At 46.0% G+C, this 18304-nt stretch overlaps 1 protein-coding gene across 1 annotated transcript in view; it reads left to right on the top strand.

Annotated features, from left to right (window-relative positions):
- Positions 1 to 18304, top strand: part of VPS50 (VPS50 subunit of EARP/GARPII complex) — a 69635-nt gene that overhangs the window by 10863 nt on the left and 40468 nt on the right. Inside the window, exons 10-13 of the mRNA XM_044659008.1 lie at positions 12162 to 12204; positions 12939 to 13037; positions 13262 to 13402; positions 16762 to 16894. Of these exons, the coding sequence (XP_044514943.1) occupies positions 12162 to 12204; positions 12939 to 13037; positions 13262 to 13402; positions 16762 to 16894 (416 nt within the window). The remainder of the gene's footprint in view (positions 1 to 12161; positions 12205 to 12938; positions 13038 to 13261; positions 13403 to 16761; positions 16895 to 18304) is intronic.

The raw sequence follows: 18304 nt of genomic DNA, 5'->3' as shown, positions 1-18304 counted from the left end.
TTATTAAAGAAAATCGTCCTGAAGTTTTGGAACCAGAAGATAAAGTAGAATTTGAAAGAATTTCTTGATGATCACCTGGAAAGAGATCCCAACAGGCAAACTCCCAGGAGCATTGGCTAGCTAAGTTTTGCAACTTCTGGGTCGGCGGTTCCCAGGCTTTTCGGGCCGGCCGCCCCCTTTCCAGAAAAAATATTACTTAGGCCCCCGTCACGTCCTAGCACCGCCCCCTGGGTCGCTGCAGCACCCACCTAGCCCTCACCGCTCTTCTGCCTTCGCACCAATACCTAGTATTGATTCTAAGATGGAAGGTGAGGATTAAAGAAATAGAACATTTGAAAGAATAAGATATAAATGGGTTTTTCCTTAGACTAAGTCTATGTTAAAGCCAGCAGCAAACCTTATCTGCAAAGGAGATAAGTAGACGCCCCTTATCATCGGTAGTACTTCGAAGTGTATTAGAAATGCTAGCAATGGCAGTAAGAGAAGGCATCAAAATGGGCCGAGGGATGACCTGATGGTTTATAGAGAAAATCCTCAAGCTCCAAGTTGAAGCTATTTCTAACTCTAGCAAAGTGGCCGCATACAGAAGAAACCCACATCCAGCAGGAGCATTTCCACATATCTCTAACAATGTCCCGCAAGAAGAGATAGTAGGAGAAAACTCGCTGAACATAGCCACAGACAGGATAAGGTGCCAAAGCAAACGCAGAGGCCAAATGAGTAGAGTTATAAAATACTTTTGGGACGAATAAAAGTTTTAAGTAATTGGAGAACTACTAATTGTTATGGCTGGGCAGAGCCAGTAGAACGAAAATGGCAAGCAGACTTAAACTAGTTGCTCAATGCCGTCCCAATTAAATTATTTTATCGAACCAGCCAAAATAATCACAGAATTCATTTGGCTGAGAATAGATAGCAGAACCAGATTTCAGACAATATTGTGGAGCAGTAATTCTCCAAATTACCGGCACTGGCTAAGAAATGGAAGAACAGATCTGTGCAACAGAGCCAACACACAACAAATAGTCGTAGAAGATTGTAGTAACTTCGTACTTGACAAAGGTAAAGATCCAAGCTTGGCGGGTAAGAGTTCACTCTTCGGTGAAAGTTGTTGGCAGAACTGGAAAGCAGGCTGGCAGAAACGGGATGTAGACCATCATCTTATACCAAAATAAAATCAGAATGAATGCATGACCTAGACATAAAGGGAGACATCGTGAGCAAATTAGAAGAAGAGGGAACACGCTACTTCTCAGATTTACAGATAGAAGAAGAATTTATGAATAAATAAGAGAGAGAAAGAACGGTGACATGTAAAAATGGATAATTTTGAGTATATTGAATCGAAAAAATTTTGTATAAATGATGTAGCCAAGAATAGAAAGAAAGTAGTAAGTTGGGAAAATGTTTTATAGACAGTTTCTCAAATAGAGGTCTCATCTCTAAAATATATAGAGAACTTTGTCAAAAATAGAAGAAAACGAGCCATTCTCCAATTGATAAAAGGTCAAAAGACATGGACAGACAGTTTTTGGATGAAGAAATTAAAGCTATAGATAATGACATGAAAATACTCTAAATTGTTATGTAATTTTTAATTTTATTTTTTCCCAATTATATGTAGAAACACTTGCCACCAGTCTGATATGGATTTTGCATGTCTAATCATGTATAACTTTTTTCCATATTGATCCTTTCATGGAAGGAATCCAAATCATTACTGATTAGAGAAATGAAAATCAAAACAACTCTGAGATATCATCTCACACCTATCAGATTGGCTAAAATGATAAAAGGACAAAATGACAAACGGGATGCGGAAAATAGGGACATGTACATTGTTGGTGGAGCTGTGTGACCTGATCTAACCATTTTGAAGAAAAATCTGGAATTATGCCCAGAGAGTTCTAAAACTATGTATTCCTTTTGATCTGGCAAGACCCCTATTAGGTTTATTTCCCAAGGTGAGCAAGGAAAATGGAAAATAAACTATATGCTCTATAATAGTTCTAGCAGCTCTCTTTGTGGTGGCAAAAGCTGGAAACTGAGGGGATGCCTATCCCTCAGGGAATGGCTAAACATGTTGTGGCATCTGATTGTGAGGCAATATTGCTGTGCCATAAAAAATGTCAAGTAGGTTAATTTTGGAAAAATGTGGAAAGACCTCCATGAAGTTAGGAAGAGTGAAACAAGCAGAGCTAAGAGAACATTCTAGACAGTGACAGTGTTTAGAGAATAACATCGGCATGTGTGTGTGCATGTGTGTGTGTGTGTGTCCATGTGTCCACCTCCAGAGAAGGAACTGAGAAGCAGAAATAACAAAAGATGTGCTTTTATACAGATACATATCTTTGGATTGTTAATTTTTTTCAATTTAAAAATGTTTTCTGTCACTTGTAGAAACAAATTTGTTTTTTAAATGTTAAAATTTTCATTTAATTAATTAATTTAGAGGATTTTTTCCATGGTTATAGGATTTATGTTCTATCCCTCCCTTCCCCCAAAACCCCTCCCATAGCCAGTGCACAATTCCACTGGGTTTTTACATTGAGTCATTGATCAAAACCTATTTCCATATTATTGATATTTGCCCTAGGGTCAACCCATGTGATCAGGCGGTTGTTTTTCTTTTGTGTTTCTACTCCCACAGTTCTTCCTTTGGATGTGGATAATGTTCTTTCTCCTAAGTCCCTCAGAATTGTCCTGGATCATTGCATTGCTGCTAGTAGAGAAGTCCGTTACGTTCAATTTTACCACAGTGTATCAGTCTCTGTGTACAATGTTCTCCTGGTTCTGCTCCTTTCACTCGGCATCAGTTCCTGGAGGTCATTCCAGTTCACATGGGATTCTTCCAGTTCATTATTCCTTTGAGCACAATAGTATTCCATCACCAACAGATACCACCATTTGTTCAGCCATTCCCCAATTGAAGGGCATACCCTCATTTTTTCCAATTTTTTTACCACTACAAAGAGCGTAGCTATGAATATTTTTGTACAAGTCTTTCCTTATGATCTCTTTGGGGTATAAACTCAGCAGTGGTATGGTTGGATCAAAGGGCAGGCAGTCTTGGCATAGTTTTCTTTGGGCGTAATTCCAAATTGCCATCCAGAATGGTTGGATCCATTCACAACTCCACCAGCAATGCATTAATGTCCCAGTTTTGCACATCCCCTCCAACATTTATCTTTCCTTTACTGTTATGTTAGCCAGTCTGCTAGGTATGAGGTGATACCTCAGAGTTGTTTTGATTTGCATTTCTCTAATTATTAGAGATTTAGAACACTTTCTCATATGCTTAGTGATAGTTTTGATTTCTTTATCTGAAAATTATTTATTCATGTCCCTTACCCATTTCTCAGTTGGGGAATGGTTTGATTTATTGTACAATTGATTTAGCTCCTTATAAATTTGATTAATTAGACCTTTGTCAGAGGTTTATATAATAAAGATTTTTTTCCTAATTTGTAGCTTCCCTTCTAATTTTGGTTTCATTGGATTTGTTTGTATAAAAATCAAAATTATTTATTTTACATTTTGTAATTTTTTCTAACTCTTGCTTGGTCTTAAAATCTTTCCTTTCCCAGAGATCTGACAAATATACTATTTATTGTTCACCTAATTTACTTATAGTTTCCTTCTTTATATTCACCCATTCTAATTTTATCTTGGTGTAGGGTGTGAGATGTTGATCTAAACCAGTGGTTCCCAAACTTTTTTGGCCTCCCCCTCCTTTCCAGAAAAAATATTACTTAGCCCCTGGAAATTAATTTTTTTTAAAATTTTAATAGCAATTAGTAGGAAAGATAAATGCACCTGTGGCCATCACCGCCCCCCTGGATTGCTGCAGCACCCACTGGGGGGGGTGGCACCCCCTTTGGGAATCACTGATCTAAACCTAATTTCTGCCATATTGTTTTCCAATTTTCCCAGCAGTTTTTATTAAATAGTGGATTTTTGTCCCCAAAGTTGGGCTCTTTGGGTTTATCATACACTGTCTTGCTGACGTCACTTACCCCAAATCTATTCCACTGATCCTCCCTTCTGTCTCTTAGCCAGTACCATATTTTTTTTTAACAATTTATTAATATTCATTTTTAACATGGTTACATGATTCATGCTCCTACTTTCCCCTTCACCCCCTGCTCTCCTCCCACCCATGGCCGATGCACATTTCCACTGGTTTTAACAAGTGTCATTGATTAAGACCTATTTCCAAATTGTTGATAGTTGCATTGGTGTGGGAGTTTTGAGTCTACATCCCCAATCATGTCCACCTCAACCCATGCGTTCAAGCAGTTGTTTTTCTTATATGTTTCCTCTCCTGTAGTCCTTCCTCTGAATGTGGGTAGCATTCTTTACCATCAATCCCTCAGAGCTGTCCTGGGTCATTGCATTGCTGCTGGTACAGAAGCCCATTACATTCGATTTTACCATAGTATATCAGACTCTGTGTACAATGTTCTTCTGGCTCTGCTCCTTTCACTCTGTATCAGTTCCTGGAGGTCTTTCCAGTTCACATGGAATTCCTCCAGTTCATTATTCTTTTGAGCACAATAGTATTCCATCACCAGCATATACCACAATTTGTTCAGCCATTCCCCAATTGAAGGACATACCCTCGTTTTCCAGTTCTTTGCCACCACAAAAAGCGCAGCTATAAATATTTTCATACAAGTCTGTTTATTTATGATCTCTTTCGGGTACAAACCAAACAATGGTACGGCTGGATCAAAGGGCAGGCATTCTTTTATAGCTCTTTGAGCATAGCTCCAAATTGCCAGCCAGAATGGTTGGATCAGTTCACAACTCTACCAGCAATGCATTAATATCCCAATTTTGCCACATCCCCTCCAGCATTCATTACTCTCCCCTTCTTTCGTTTTAGCCAATCTACTAGGTGTGAGGTGTTACCTCAGAGTTGTTTTGATTTGCATTTCTCTAATTATTAGAGATTTAGAACACTTTCTCATGTGCTTATTGATACTTTTGATTTCTTTACCTGAAAATTGCCTATTCATGTCTCTTGCCCATTTATCAATTGGGGAATGGCTTGATTTTTTATATAATTGCTTTAACTCCTTGTATATTTGAGTAATTAGACCCCTGTCAGAGTTTTTTGTTATAAAGATTTTTTCCCCCTTTGTTGTTTCCCTTCTGATTTTGACTACATTGTTTTTGTTTGTACAAAAGCTTTTTAGCTTAATATAATCAAAACCATTTAATTTACATTTTGTAATTTTCTCTAGCTCTTGCTTGGTTTTAAAATCTTTCCTTTCCCAGAGATCTGACAGGTATTCTATTTTGTGTTCACTTAACTTATTTATAATTTCCCTCTTTATATTCAAGTCATTCACCGATTCTGAATTTATCTTGGTGTAGGGTGTGAGATTTTGATCTAAACCTAATCTCTCCCATATTGTTTTCCAAATTTCCCAGCAGTTTTTGTCAAATAGTGGATTCATGTCCCAAAAGTTGGGCTCTTTGGGTTTATCATACACTGTCTTGCTGACATCATTAACCCCAAGTCTATTCCACTGATCCTTCTGTCTCTTAGCCAGTACCATATTGTTTTGATGACTGCTGCTTTATAGTATAGTTTAATATCTGGTACTGCTAGGCCCCCTTCCTTCACATTTTTTTTCATTACTTCCCTAGATATTCTTGATCTTTTGTTATTCCAAATGAAATTTGTTATAGTTTTTCCTAATTCAGTAAAGAAGTTTTCTGTTAGTTTGATAGGTATGGCGCTAAATAGGTAAATTAATTTGGGTAGAATGGTCATTTTTATTATGTTAGCTCGTCCTACCCATGAGCAATCAATGGTTTTCCAAATGAGTTGTTTAGATCTAGTTTTAATTGTCTGGAAAGTGTTTTGTAGTTGTGTTTGTATAATTGCTGTTTGTTTTGGTAGATAGATTCCCAAGTATTTTATATTGTCTAGGGTGATTTTAAATGGTGTTTCTCTTTCTACCTCTTGCTGCTCTAATATGTTGGAAATATATAGAAATGCTGATGATTTATGTGCATTTATTTTGTATCCTGCAACTCTGCTAAAGTTGTTGATTATTTCTACAAGCTTCTTAGTTGATTCTCTAGGATTTTTTAAGTAGACCATCATATCATCTGCAAAGAGTGATAGCTTAGTCTCCTCGTTGCCTGTTTTGATACCTTCAATTTCTTTTTCTTCTCTAATTGCTACTATTAGTGTTTCTAGTACTATGTTGAATAATAGAGGTGACAATGGGCATCCTTGTTTTACTCCTGATCCTATTGGGAAGGCTTCTAATTTATCCCCATTGCATAGGATGCTTGTTGATGGTTTTAGGTATATACTGTTTATTATTTTTAGGAAAGGTCCTTCTTTTCCTATACTTTTCAGTGTTTTTAATAGGAATGGATACTGTATTTTGTCAAAGGCTTTTTCAGCATCAATTGAGATAATCATGTGATTTTTGTTTGTTAGATTATTGATATGGTCAATTATATAGATGGTTTTCCTAATGTCGAACCATCCTTGCATTCCTGGTATAAATCCCAACTGATCATGGTGGATGATCCTCTGAATCACTTGCTGGAGTCTCTTTGCTAGTATTCTATTTAAGATTTTTGCATCTATGTTCATTAGGGAGATTGGTCTGTAGTTTTCTTTCTCTGTTTTTGATCTTCCTGGCTTTGGAATCAGTATCATATTTGTGTCATAAAAGGAATTTGGTAGGACTCCTTCTTTGCTTATTATATCAAATAATTTGTATAGTATTGGTATTAGTTGCTCTTTGAATGTCTGATAGAATTCACTTGTGAATCCATCAGGCCCTGGCGATTTTTTCTTAGGGAGTTATTTGATGGCTTGTTCAATTTCTTTTTCTGATATGGGATTATTTAGGTATTCTATTTCTTCTGCTTTTAATCTAGGCAATTTATATTTTTGTAAATATTCATTCATATCTCCTAAATTGTTATATTTATTGCCATATAATTGGGTGAAATAGTTTTTAATGATTGCCTTAATTTTCCCTTCATTAGACGTGAGGTCTCCCTTTTCATCTTTAATACTGTCAATTTGGTTTTCTTCCTTCCTTTTTTTTTATTAGATTGACTAGTACTTTGTCTATTTTATCTGTTTTTTTTCAAAATACCAGCTTCTAGTGTTATTTATTAATACAATAGTTCTTTTACTTTCAATTTTATTAATTTCTCCCTTGATTTTTAGTATTTCTAATTTAGTTTTCATCTGGGGATTTTTAATTTGCTCGCTTTCTAGTTTTTTAAGTTGCGTGCCCAATTCACTAATCTCTGCCCTCCCTAATTTGTTAATATATGCACTCAAGGATATAAATTTCCCCCTGAGTACTGCCTTGGCTGCATCCCACAGAGTTTGGTAGGATGTCTCATCATTGTCATTCTCTTCAATGAAATTGTTGATTGTTTCTATGATTTCTTCTTTGACTAACTGGTTTTGGAGAATCATATTATTTAATTTCCAATTGGTTTTTGATTTGCCTGTCTAATTATTATTTTTATTGCATTATGATCTTAGAAGCTTACATTTATTATTTCTGCTCTTTTGCATTTGTTTGCAATATTTCTATGCCCTATTACATGGTCAATCTTTGTGAATGTACCATGTGCAGCTGAAAAGAAGGTGTATTCCTTTTTGTCCCTATTCATTTTTCTCCACATATCAATTAAATCTAATTTTTCTAGGACTTCATTCACCTCTTCTACGTCTTTTTTATTTATTTTTTGGTTTGATTTATCTAGATCCGAAAGAGGAATATTTAGATCTCCCACTATTATGGTTTTACTATCTCTTTCCTTCTTGAGCTCTGCCAGTTTCTCCTTTATGAATTTGGGTGCTATGCCACTTGGTGCATACATATAGAGCACTGTTATTTCCTCATTGTCTATACTGCCTTTAATCAGGATGTAATGACCTTCCCTGTCTTTTTTAATCATATCTATTTTTACTTTGGCTTTGTCAGAAATCATAATAGCCACTTCTGCCTTCTTTTTTTCTCATTTGATGCCCAAAAGATTTTGCTTAAGCCCTTAACCTTAAACTTGTGTATGTCTACCCGCCTCATATGTGTTTCTTGTAGACAACATATGGTAGGATTTTGGTTTCTAATCCACTCTGCTATTTGCTTCTGTTTTATGAGCGAGTTCATCCCATTCACATTCAGAGTTATAAGTATCAGTTGTGCATTCGCTGACATTTTTGTATCCTCCCCTAGTTCTCTCCCTTCTTCTTACAATATTTCCTTTTAAACCAGTGGTTTGCTTTAAGCCGTTAACCCTTATCCCCTCCTTTGATTAACTTCCCTTTCTACCCCTCCCTTATTATTCCCCTTTTTTTATTTTTAAAGGCCTAATGAATTCCCTCCCCCTTCTTCTCCCCTCCCTTTTTTGACCTCCCTACTCCCCTGTTCCCCTTGGTTTATCCTTCTGACTTTCTCAGTAGGGTTAGATAGAGTTTTATATCCCAATGGATAATATAGCTACTCTTCCTCTACTTCTTATAATAGTATTTGTCCCCTCCCCTTCCCATGCCCTCTTTGTGTGTAATAGATATCCTATTTTTCTTATTCACTCAAGTTTCTCTTGGTGTCCCGTACTATTCACCCCCCTCTTTCCTATCCACCATGTCATCTTAGACCATTTAGTATTCCAACCTCTCCCTATGAATTATTCTTCTGATTACTATAATAGTGAATACTATAATAGTGAATAGAGTTCACTACAGATAATTATACCTAGCATTTCTCCACATAGGAATATAGATAATTCAATCTTATTGAAGCCCTTAAAGAGGCAAATTTAAAAAATATGAGTTTTCTTTCTTTCCCCTCTGTTTCTTATTTACTTTTTCATGTTTATCTTGATTTTTGTGGTTGGATATCAAACTTTCCATTTAGTCCTGGTCTTTTCCGTGCAAATACTTGGAAATATTCTCTCTTGTTGAATGCCCAAACTTTCCCCTGGAAGTATATACTCAGTTTTGATGGGTAGTTGATCCGTTGTTGAAGACCCAGTTCTCTTGCCTTTCTTAATATCATATTCCAAGCCTTGCAGTCTTTTAGCGTGGAGGCTGCCAGATCCTGTGTGATCCTGATTGGTGCTCCTTGATATCTGAATTGTCTCTTTCTGGCTTCTTGTAAAATTTTTTTCTTTTACTTGGAAGCTCTTGAATTTGGCTATTATATTCCTGGGGGTTGTCTTTTCTGGGTCTAGTGTAGAGGGTGACCTATGGATCCTTTCAATGTCTATATTGCCCTCTTGTTGTAGAACTTCAGGGCAATTTTGCTGATTAATTTCTTTTAGTATGGAGTCCAAATTTCTATTAATTTCTGTTTTTTCAGGAAGACCAATGATTCTCAGATTGTCTCTTCTAGACCGGTTTTCTTGGTCTGTCACTTTCTCATTGAGATATTTCATGTTTCCTTCTATTTTATCAGTCTTTTAACTTTGTTTTATTTGTTCTTGCTGTCTTGAGAGATCATTGGCTTCTAATTGCTCAATTCTAGTCTTTAGGGACTGGTTTTCGGCTATAATCTTTTGGTTTTCCTTTTCAGTCTGGTCATTTCTGGTGTTCAATTTGCTTATCAGTTCATTTGATTTCTTAGCTTCACTTTCCAATTGCAAAATTCTGCCTTTTAAACTGTTATTTTCTTGCCTGATTTCCTTTTGAGCTATTTCCCATTTCTCTAGCCAAATCTTTTCCAACTTTATCGTCATCTCAGATTTGAACTCTTCAAGAGCTTGTGACCAGTTTTCATTATTTTGGGAGGGTCCGGATGTGATTGCTTGTTTGTTCTCCTCTTCTGTTTGCTCTGTTGTCTGGATTTTCTCTGTGTAAAAGTTGTCGAGTGTTAAAGATTTCTTCTTGTTGTTGTTAATCTTTCTCTTCTGGGCTTCCTGATTCTGGGTTGCCATTTTAAGCCCAGCCCCTTCTCAGCTTTATCCTCACGCTCAGGGTCTTTCTGTGCTCTTTAGGCTCCTGAGGTCTCAGGTCTGGTTATTCTCAAGGTTAAGCCTCCCGGTGGTCCCCCTTGCTTGATCCTCTGCCCGAGGCTCCTTTACAAGTCTCGAGGCGCTGCTTCCACAGTCGTATACCCGTCTGCATTTGTTCCCCACTCAAGGTTTCAGAGCCTTCGCTCGCGCCTGCATCCACCTCCACCCGCGCCTGTGCTCAGTGTCAGAGCTCAAAGTCCGGGCGCATTCTTTAGCCTTTTGGAGTCCTAAGTCTTGCTGCTCTCGGGAGCAGGCCCTGGAGCTGCCAATGACTCGATGGGTGCCCCAAACTTGCTCTACTTCTTTTGCGCTGGCTTTGGCACTATAGGTGGTGTGTGTGTGGGGGGGGGGGTTGCTCAGCCCGCGATTTAGTGAGAGCTGTTTCACCCCTTTATAACATGGAAATGCCCCGATTCCACATACCTTCCACGCTGCGTCCTGTTTTCGGGTCCCTCCATTCCTCTGGATTTGTTTTTATATCCCCTTGAGGAGTCCTGTATGTTTCGGTTAGGAGAGGTTAAGAGCTGCTTCTTACTCTGCCGCCATCTTAACCCAGAAGCCCCAAGAAAAGTCAGTACCATATTGTTTTGATGATCACTGATTTTATAGTATAGTTTAATATCTGGTACTGCTAGGCCACCTTCCTTCATTTTTTTTCATTATTTCTCTTGATATTTTTGATCTTTTGTTCTTCCAAATGAACTTTGTTATAGTTTTTTTCTAATTCAGTAAAGAAGTTTTTTGGTAGTTTGATAGGTATGACAATGAATAAGCAAATTAATTTGGGTAGGATCACCATTTTTATTATGTTAGCTCATCCTACCCATGAGCAGTCAATGGTTTTCCAATTGTTTAGATCAAGTTTTAATTGTTTGGAAAGTGTTTTGTAGTTGTGTCCGTATAATTCCTGTGTTTGTTTTGGTAGGTAGATTCCTAAGTATTTTATATTGTCTAGGGTGATTTTTTTTCCTTTTTCTTTTTTTTTATTTTAAACCCTTAACTTCTGTGTATTGGCTCCAAGGCAGAAGAGTGGTAAGGGTAGGCAATGGGGTTCAAGTGACTTGCCCAGGGTCACACAGCTGGGAAGTGTCTGAGGCTGGATTTGAACCTAGGACCTCCCGTCTCTAGGCCTGGCTCTCAATCCCCCGAGCTACCCAGCTGCCCCCCTGTCTAGGGTGATTTTCAATGGTGTTTCTCTTTCTACCTCTTGTTGCTGTGATGTGTTGGAAATATATAGAAATGCTGATGATTTATGTGCATTTATTTTGTATCCTGCAACTTTGCTAAAGTTGTTGATTATTTCTACTAGCTTTTTAGTTGATTCTCTGGGATTCTTTAAGCAGACCATCATGTCATCTGCAAAGAGTGATAGCTTGGTCTCCTCATTGCCTATTTTGATACCTCCAATTTCTTTTTCTTCTCTAATTGCTACTGCTAGTGTTTCTAGTAGACTTTCCAGTGTTTTCAATAGGAATGGATGTTGTATTTTGTCAAAGGCTTCTTCTGCATCTGTGGAGATGATCATGTGGTTTTTGTTGGTTTGTTGTAGAAACAAATTTTGATGATGGTGTTTTGGGGCATTTAAGAATTTGGGTTTTCTCCCTCCTTCCTCCCTCCCCCCCCCCCCGGCAGTGAATAGTCTGATGTCGGTGATACCCGTCCTCAGATGTAATATCAATGGCCATAGGAGACACCCAGAGAAACCTCAGGAAGGAAATAGAAGTCCACACTGGTCTTTTGTCATGGGGGGTTGGGGAGGGATTTAACTGGGTATTTAAGTGGAGCAAGCAAATAAGAAAGGGAAAGAGGGTTGCTCACTTGGGCTCTCCCTGCACCTTCTGCTGTCCTGCCTTCTCTCCCATCTCCTACGGGCTCCGGAAAGAGGAAGAAGGAGAAGAGGCTCCCCCCTCCCCCCATCAGCATAGCCCGGGGGTCTAGGCAGGATGCCTCCCTGCCTTTCTCAGGCCCCTGCATGGCCTGACCTGCCATTGGGGGGGGGAAGGGGGGAACGTCCCCTGGAAAGTGCTACTCTCAGGCCCTCTCGAGGGGCATGACAGTGTAGACACTGTAGCCGCTTTATTTGCTTCCACCTGAACTGCTCTCCAGAGGCACGAGGGGCTCCACGCTGTCTCTATCTTGTTCCACAGTGAGCTGGACTCCAAGCTGCAGGACACCCTGGAGCAGATCGAGGTAACAAGGGAGGCCTGCGTGTGTGTGTGTGTGTGTGTGTGTGTGTGTTTGTATGCACATGTGCGCCCCTGCACCCTCCCCGGGGCCTCTCCTGAGCTTTCCTGGCCTCAGGGACTATCTGAGGTTCCACCTCTGGGGGGGCGTCACCCCCCAGGACAGGTGAGGACCCCACGAACCACACAACACAAACTTGCACCCCGCGGGACTCAACACAGCCCAGCAGGCTGGCCCGGCTGGTCGAGGTTCCGGGCAGCCCGGCCCCAGGCTCCTCAGTCCGGCACCTTCCAGGCAGGCTCAGCTCCGCTTCCCTGAGCAGAAGCTGTGCCTGGCCATTGGGAGGCCGGCGTCTGTTTCGGGGCCCGTTTGTGGGGACGAGACCCCTGTCGAGGCTGGTTTGAGCAGCCTTGGAGGAAAGCGCTCTCCCCGGATGTCCCCAGGCCTTTTGTCCCATCTGCCCCCACCCTCTGTGGGCTTCGAAAGAGTGTTGCTGCAGCCCAGAGCAAGGCTGGCTGAGGAAGCCCTTGGCACCGCTCTCTGGCCTCAGATGGGCCAGGCCTTGGGCCCCTGGAGCTGGGCGTGAATCCCCGACTTTCCTGGGTGGGAGAAGCCTGATCTGCACAGACCTTGGGGCCTCCGGTCTAAAGCCTTGGAGTGAGCGGCGGCCGGGGTTTGCTGCTGGGCCCTTGGGCTCCGGGCTCCTGCCCCTCCTCCAGTGCCCCCTCCTTCCCTTGTAGGAGCAGCTGGACGTGGCGCTGTCCAAGGTCTGCAAGAACTTTGACGTGGGGCACTACACCAAGGTGCAGCAGGCCTACAGGCTCCTGGGGAAGACGCAGGTGTGTGGCCACCAGGCTGTGGCCGGGCCGGGCCCGCTGCAGGAAGATGGGCCTCTGCGTGTGCTTGGGGGGGCCCAGGCTGGCCCCGGGGTGATGGGGGAGTTGGTGGGGGGAGGGGGAGGGCTCCTAGGCATAGCCGGGGCTGGCCCTGGGGCGACGGGCCCATGTGTGGGGAGGAAGATGGCCTTGGGCGGCCACCGGTGACCCGATTTGCTCATCCCCAGACGGCGATGGACCAGCTGCACATGCACTTCACGCAGGCCATCCACAACACCGTGTTCCAGGTGGTCCTGGGCTACGTGGAGCTGTGCGCGGGCAACACGGACACCAAGTTCCAGAAGCTTCAGTACAAGGACCTTTGCACGGTGGGTGGTGACCAGCGAGCTGATGGGCCCCAAAGCCCCTTGGCCGGAGCAGACCTCGCCAGTGGGAGCCAGAGAGAGACAAGAGAGGAGATGGAGGGGGGGCCGTGGAGAATCCTGGGCCAGAGGCCGCAGCCCAGAGCTGCCCCCAGGGATGCCCTTTTAACACCCTTCCGGTCAGCCTTTCCCAGGTGCCCAGCAGGCAGAAGAAGGTGGGAGATTGGGCCCTGGCTCAGCCGAGGATGCTTGAGAGCCGGAAGTGTCTTGGGGCAACAGGACCACGGCCTGCATTTGGGGGAGTCTGCTGGGGAGGGAGGGAGGAGGTGGGACCAGGGCCAGGGGCTGGGACCCAGCTGCCCCCCGGCAGTGCCCCTCTGGCTCAGGCTTTCCCACCTCCCTAGACAGGGCCCAGGGCTCTCTGGGCTGGGCTGCCCTGAGCAGGGGTGATTTCCCTTATGGGCAGGGCTATTCCGACAGTCCCTGTTGCTGCGAGATCGAGTGTAACAAGAACGTCGGCTTTCTAGACCCTCCGCAGGCCGGCCCCTCTCTGGACAAGGCGAGGCTGGGGCTTGGTCTGGAGGGATGGAGGAGGACGGTGGGAGCAGGAGGCGAGCGTGTCCGAGGCCACGTGTTCTCCAGCCCCCATTTTCTTGGTTTCTCTGTCTGCATATTGACCAGCCCGAACCAAGGCCCTTTCCCTGTCCCTGTGGCTTCTCCTGGTCCCTAAGAGTCCGGGCTCCGCTTGGGGAGCACAGATTGGCCGAGAACACCTTCAGGCTAAAAGCTGGGGCAAGCAGTAGGCGGGCCTGTGACGTTTGGGTTCGGGCCTCAATTTCCTCCTTTGAGAATGGGGGAGCTGACCTCCATGGCCTCTCTGGGAGGACCCAGCTCCGGGCTGCTGTGCTCAGTGGTCAGTGTCGGACAGAATCGCCCCGAGGACGAGGGCGTTGATGGCGTTTTCTGCCTCCTGTCTCCAAGCAGAGACGTCGCCCCATTTGTGTCGCGCGCTTTGGTGGGCCAGAGGGGCCCTCTGCAGGCTTGAACCCTGGAGAAGGGCAAGGCCTCGGGCCTCCTGGTTCTTTCGGTTCTCCTCTGGCAGGTGTTCCTCAGATGGTGAGTTGGCCAAGATGCTCGAGATTTGCACCCACGTGTTGGTAGTCTTGGCAACTTCTCCGAGGTTTGACTTAAGTAAAATGCGGCGCCACGTGCTCGCCCTGCCGTTGCAGGTGGACTCGTAGCTTTGGCAAGCTTTAGTTCTGGCCCTCCTTCCCCTTCGCCCCAGAGGCTCGGCCTTGCGGCTTGTTCTCGCCTTGAGCTCCTTGGATCGGAGCCCCCTTGAGTTTCCCGTCCCTCCGGGAATGACTGAACAAGGACGGGGTGGTCCGTGAGCATGGTGGGGCACACGAGAGATAGCGAGGGGGACGGCCTCCGAGAAGCTGGGGAAGCTTCTGTGAAGGGAGCAGAGGCCGCGCCTGCCGACCTGTGGGACTGAGCCGCTGCCCAAGGGCGGGCCAGGATGCTTTGCGCTCCCTCCCTTCCTTGTCTTGCTTTTCCCAGGCTGATCTCTCAGGGTGGGGGCAGGGAGGAAGGAAATAAGAACCAGGCCCCAGTTCTGCCCGTTAGCTTCGCTGCCAACTCTAAAGCAAGGCCCGGGCCAGCGGAAGACATTCCCGCTCCTGACAAAGCCCTGCCGCCTTGGTGCGTAGACAGAGCCCTCGTGCGTGTCTCGGATGATCAGGAGAGGAAGAAAAATGGGGGACCCCAGAAAGGCGAGATTGGGAGGGCTTGGCAGCGTGGAGCCGAGCCCAGGACGCTCCCACTTAGAGCAGTTCTTCAGAGGCACCCCAGGAGCCCGGGAATCCCTCGCCGAGGACCCTCCTCTCCTGCTGTTGGTTCCGCGTCTTCACTCTTTCACACACTGTCAGCGTTCTGCCCTTCCTTTCCTCCGGCGTCCCATGGGGTCTGCAGGCTGGCCATCGGGGGTTAGGGTCCCTCTGAGGTCTCGGGGCTGCCCCTGCTGTTGGGGGGAGGCTGGGCCGAGGACCCCCGAGGTGCTCTCCATCGTGGGGGTGCTGCGCTCTTCTGAGCAGGGGGCACGTCGGCTTGAAGCGCATTGGCGATGCGGGCTCGTGCCGCCGCGTGCAGTCGTCGAGTGGCCGCCTCGTCTTCTCGAGGGACGGGCCGGGAGCAGCAGCTCCTTCAAGGACCTGCTTGCCCAGTCGCTGTCTGGACCCTGGCAGCAGCGTTCTTCTGGCTGATTCCGTGGCTCAAGTGGGACCTTCCGTGGCTGCGGGCCGCACCCTTCTGTTTCCTGGGTGCCTTTTCCGTGTAAACGGCCTCTTCCTCTGCCTTTATTACGTGAGGGCAGACGAGGCGGAGCCTCGAAGGACGTTGGTCCCTGTGAACCCGCAGGAACGCGTTTGCATGGTCAGAGTCATCGCGCTTCTCGTTCTTTGTCCTCCTGCTTGGCTGTTCTCGGGCGTGGCGGCCCGCAAACTCCTTCCCCAAGTGGCCCAGCCATTCAGCTTCAGGAGGAGGATGACAGAAGATGGCAGGCGGCACCACCTCTGCAATTTGCCTGTGACTCTCTTGGGCTCCGTGCCCATCCTCAGGGCTGTGGGGACTCGGAAATGGCACAGATGGCTCGGATCTAACCCAGCCTCTTCTCTTGGCTTTTGGCGATCGTTGAACAGAAGGAAGCCCAGAGGCTTCTAGGGGCTGGTCTGGGTTGCTCAGGGAGGAAGGGATCATTCTCTGACCCCTGACTCTGGGCTCTTTCGTCCAGAGCATTCAGGGCTTTCCTGCCCTGCCCTTACCCTACTTTCCAGCCTCATTCCACACTGCTCCCATGGGTTCACTCAACATCCCAGTAAAGAGGGTTTGAGGTGGTTCCTTGGACTCAGTTTCCCCACTCCATGCCTGGGCCAGGCATCCCTTCCCCCTTCTCCACTGCCTTCTCTCAGGACCCAGTGCAAGCACCGCTTTCCTTAGGGGATGTCTCCTCCCTGCCCCCCTTTCTCCCCTCAAGTTGCCTTGGATTAGACGTCTGCATTCACTTAGTGTCCGTGCTGGGGGGTGTTGTAGAATGGCCTCCTTCACCTGTTGGCGCACCCCCGCCCTTCTCGGTAGGCTGGGAAGGAGGCTCGAGGCTCTTGATAGTCTTGACTTGTGGCCGGGCTCGGCGGAAGGAAGGCGAGCCCTCTGCAGTCTGCACGACCTGGAGGTCTTTAGCGTGCTCTTTGGGGACTCTCTCATCGTGCTCTCCGGGATTCCACAGCATGAGTGTTGGTGACCCCTCAAGCAGCCCCGTCTCCCTAAATCTGTCTTATGGGCTTCTCATAGGAGTTTCTTTCTTCCTGCAGCATGTGACAACCGACAGCTACATTCCATGCTTGGCTGACCTCTGCAAAGCCCTGTGGGAAGTCATGCTTAGCTATTACAGGACCATGGAATGGCATGAAGCACATGACGGTGGGGACATCACCAGGGCAACTGGTAGGACCCTCTTCTGGCCCCACTTTACCCTTTTCAAAGCCCGTAGCACCTCAGCTCCTGGGAAGGAAGGGGAAGAAGCAGGCCAGAGTACCTGGCTCCTGGGCTGCCCTTTGGGGCCTGGGGACATTTGCCTAGTGGCCCGCCTGGTTCTCTGGGCCCTGACCTAGTTCTCGGCCACTTGGAGTGAATTGCACTGAGCAGAACCACTGTAGCCAGTAGCTGTGGGTAGAGAAGGACAGAGTGCTTCCTGAGAGAGCCCCTGCTCTGCTCACTGCCCTGGGATCAGGCTTTGTGGGGGCACAGGGGTGGGGCTTGCCCACTGCTGCCTGCATCCTCTTGGAGCTTCATAGAGACTGCAGGGTGCCTCTGCGGGAGCCAGGCACTCTTCTTCCCTTTTCATCTCCCTGTCAGGGGGCTCCCCCTTCCCCTCCCTCCCAATCCGTGCTGTTTCTGCCCAATTTGGGGGGCCAGGGATGTGAGAAGAGCAGCTTAGCTTTTGTGGTTTACTGACATGTTTGTACACGTGAGGAGAACCTGCCCATGCTTCCCATTGCCAGGGCATCTGGCCAGTGTCTGGGAGAAGCGATTCCTCAGTCAGATGTTGCCTGAACCCCTAGTCGTGTTCATCCTATGCTGGAGGGACCATCATGCCCCTCCAGCAACCCTGTGAAGTGGCAGCCAGCATCGGATGTGGTGTGTGCCACCATTCAGTCAGCCCCTTTCATTCCATCCCGCCTGGCTTGATTTTGTTGGTGGTGCCTGTCTGCCCACGGAAGGGCCAGAGTCCTACAAGTGGGCACAGACAGTCCCTGCTGTCTGCTGCAAGGTGCAAGCCTGGCCAGCACGTTTTCAGTCCAGAATTGATTTGAGATGAAATGAAAAACTCCCAGGTTGTTGGCTGGCTCCTAAAAGGTGACTCACTTAGTCCCGACAAACCAGGGCTGTGCCCTGAGAATCTGGTTGTCATGGCCTCCTCTCGCCTCCTTAGAGAAGTGGGTCTGAGATGCAGTGATTCACTGGGGCAGAAGTATTCAGGCCCCCCCTCCCCCCCCGTAAAAAGACTCACTTTATGGCTCCCTTCATGCCCTCAGATGCCTGGGAGGCCATGACAGTAGGGCCAGAGCCAGGTGAGCTCTAAGGGGAGGGCTAGCTGGGAAAGTGGTAGATACTGTCCTTGCCCTGCCCCCAAGCTCCTGGGACTGGAGACCAAGGCAGGAGCCTTGTTAGGCAGAGATGACCACAGAGAAAGGAAAGTGGACCTGGCTCATTCCACAAGGAGAACCTGAGGGGGCCTGACTCCTGTCTTACAGAAGGGCCCCTCACTTCCATCCACATGTCTTGTTGGCATCCAGCCCTTTGGCTTTGTCTCATTGACCCAAGGGAGGCCCCAGTGACCCAACCCCAGGGCCC

The sequence above is a fragment of the Gracilinanus agilis genome, chromosome 1 (genome assembly GCF_016433145.1).
Source record: "Gracilinanus agilis isolate LMUSP501 chromosome 1, AgileGrace, whole genome shotgun sequence".
In the NCBI taxonomy this organism is placed as follows: domain Eukaryota; kingdom Metazoa; phylum Chordata; class Mammalia; order Didelphimorphia; family Didelphidae; genus Gracilinanus; species Gracilinanus agilis.
This window is presented reverse-complemented; position numbering and strand designations above follow the sequence as displayed.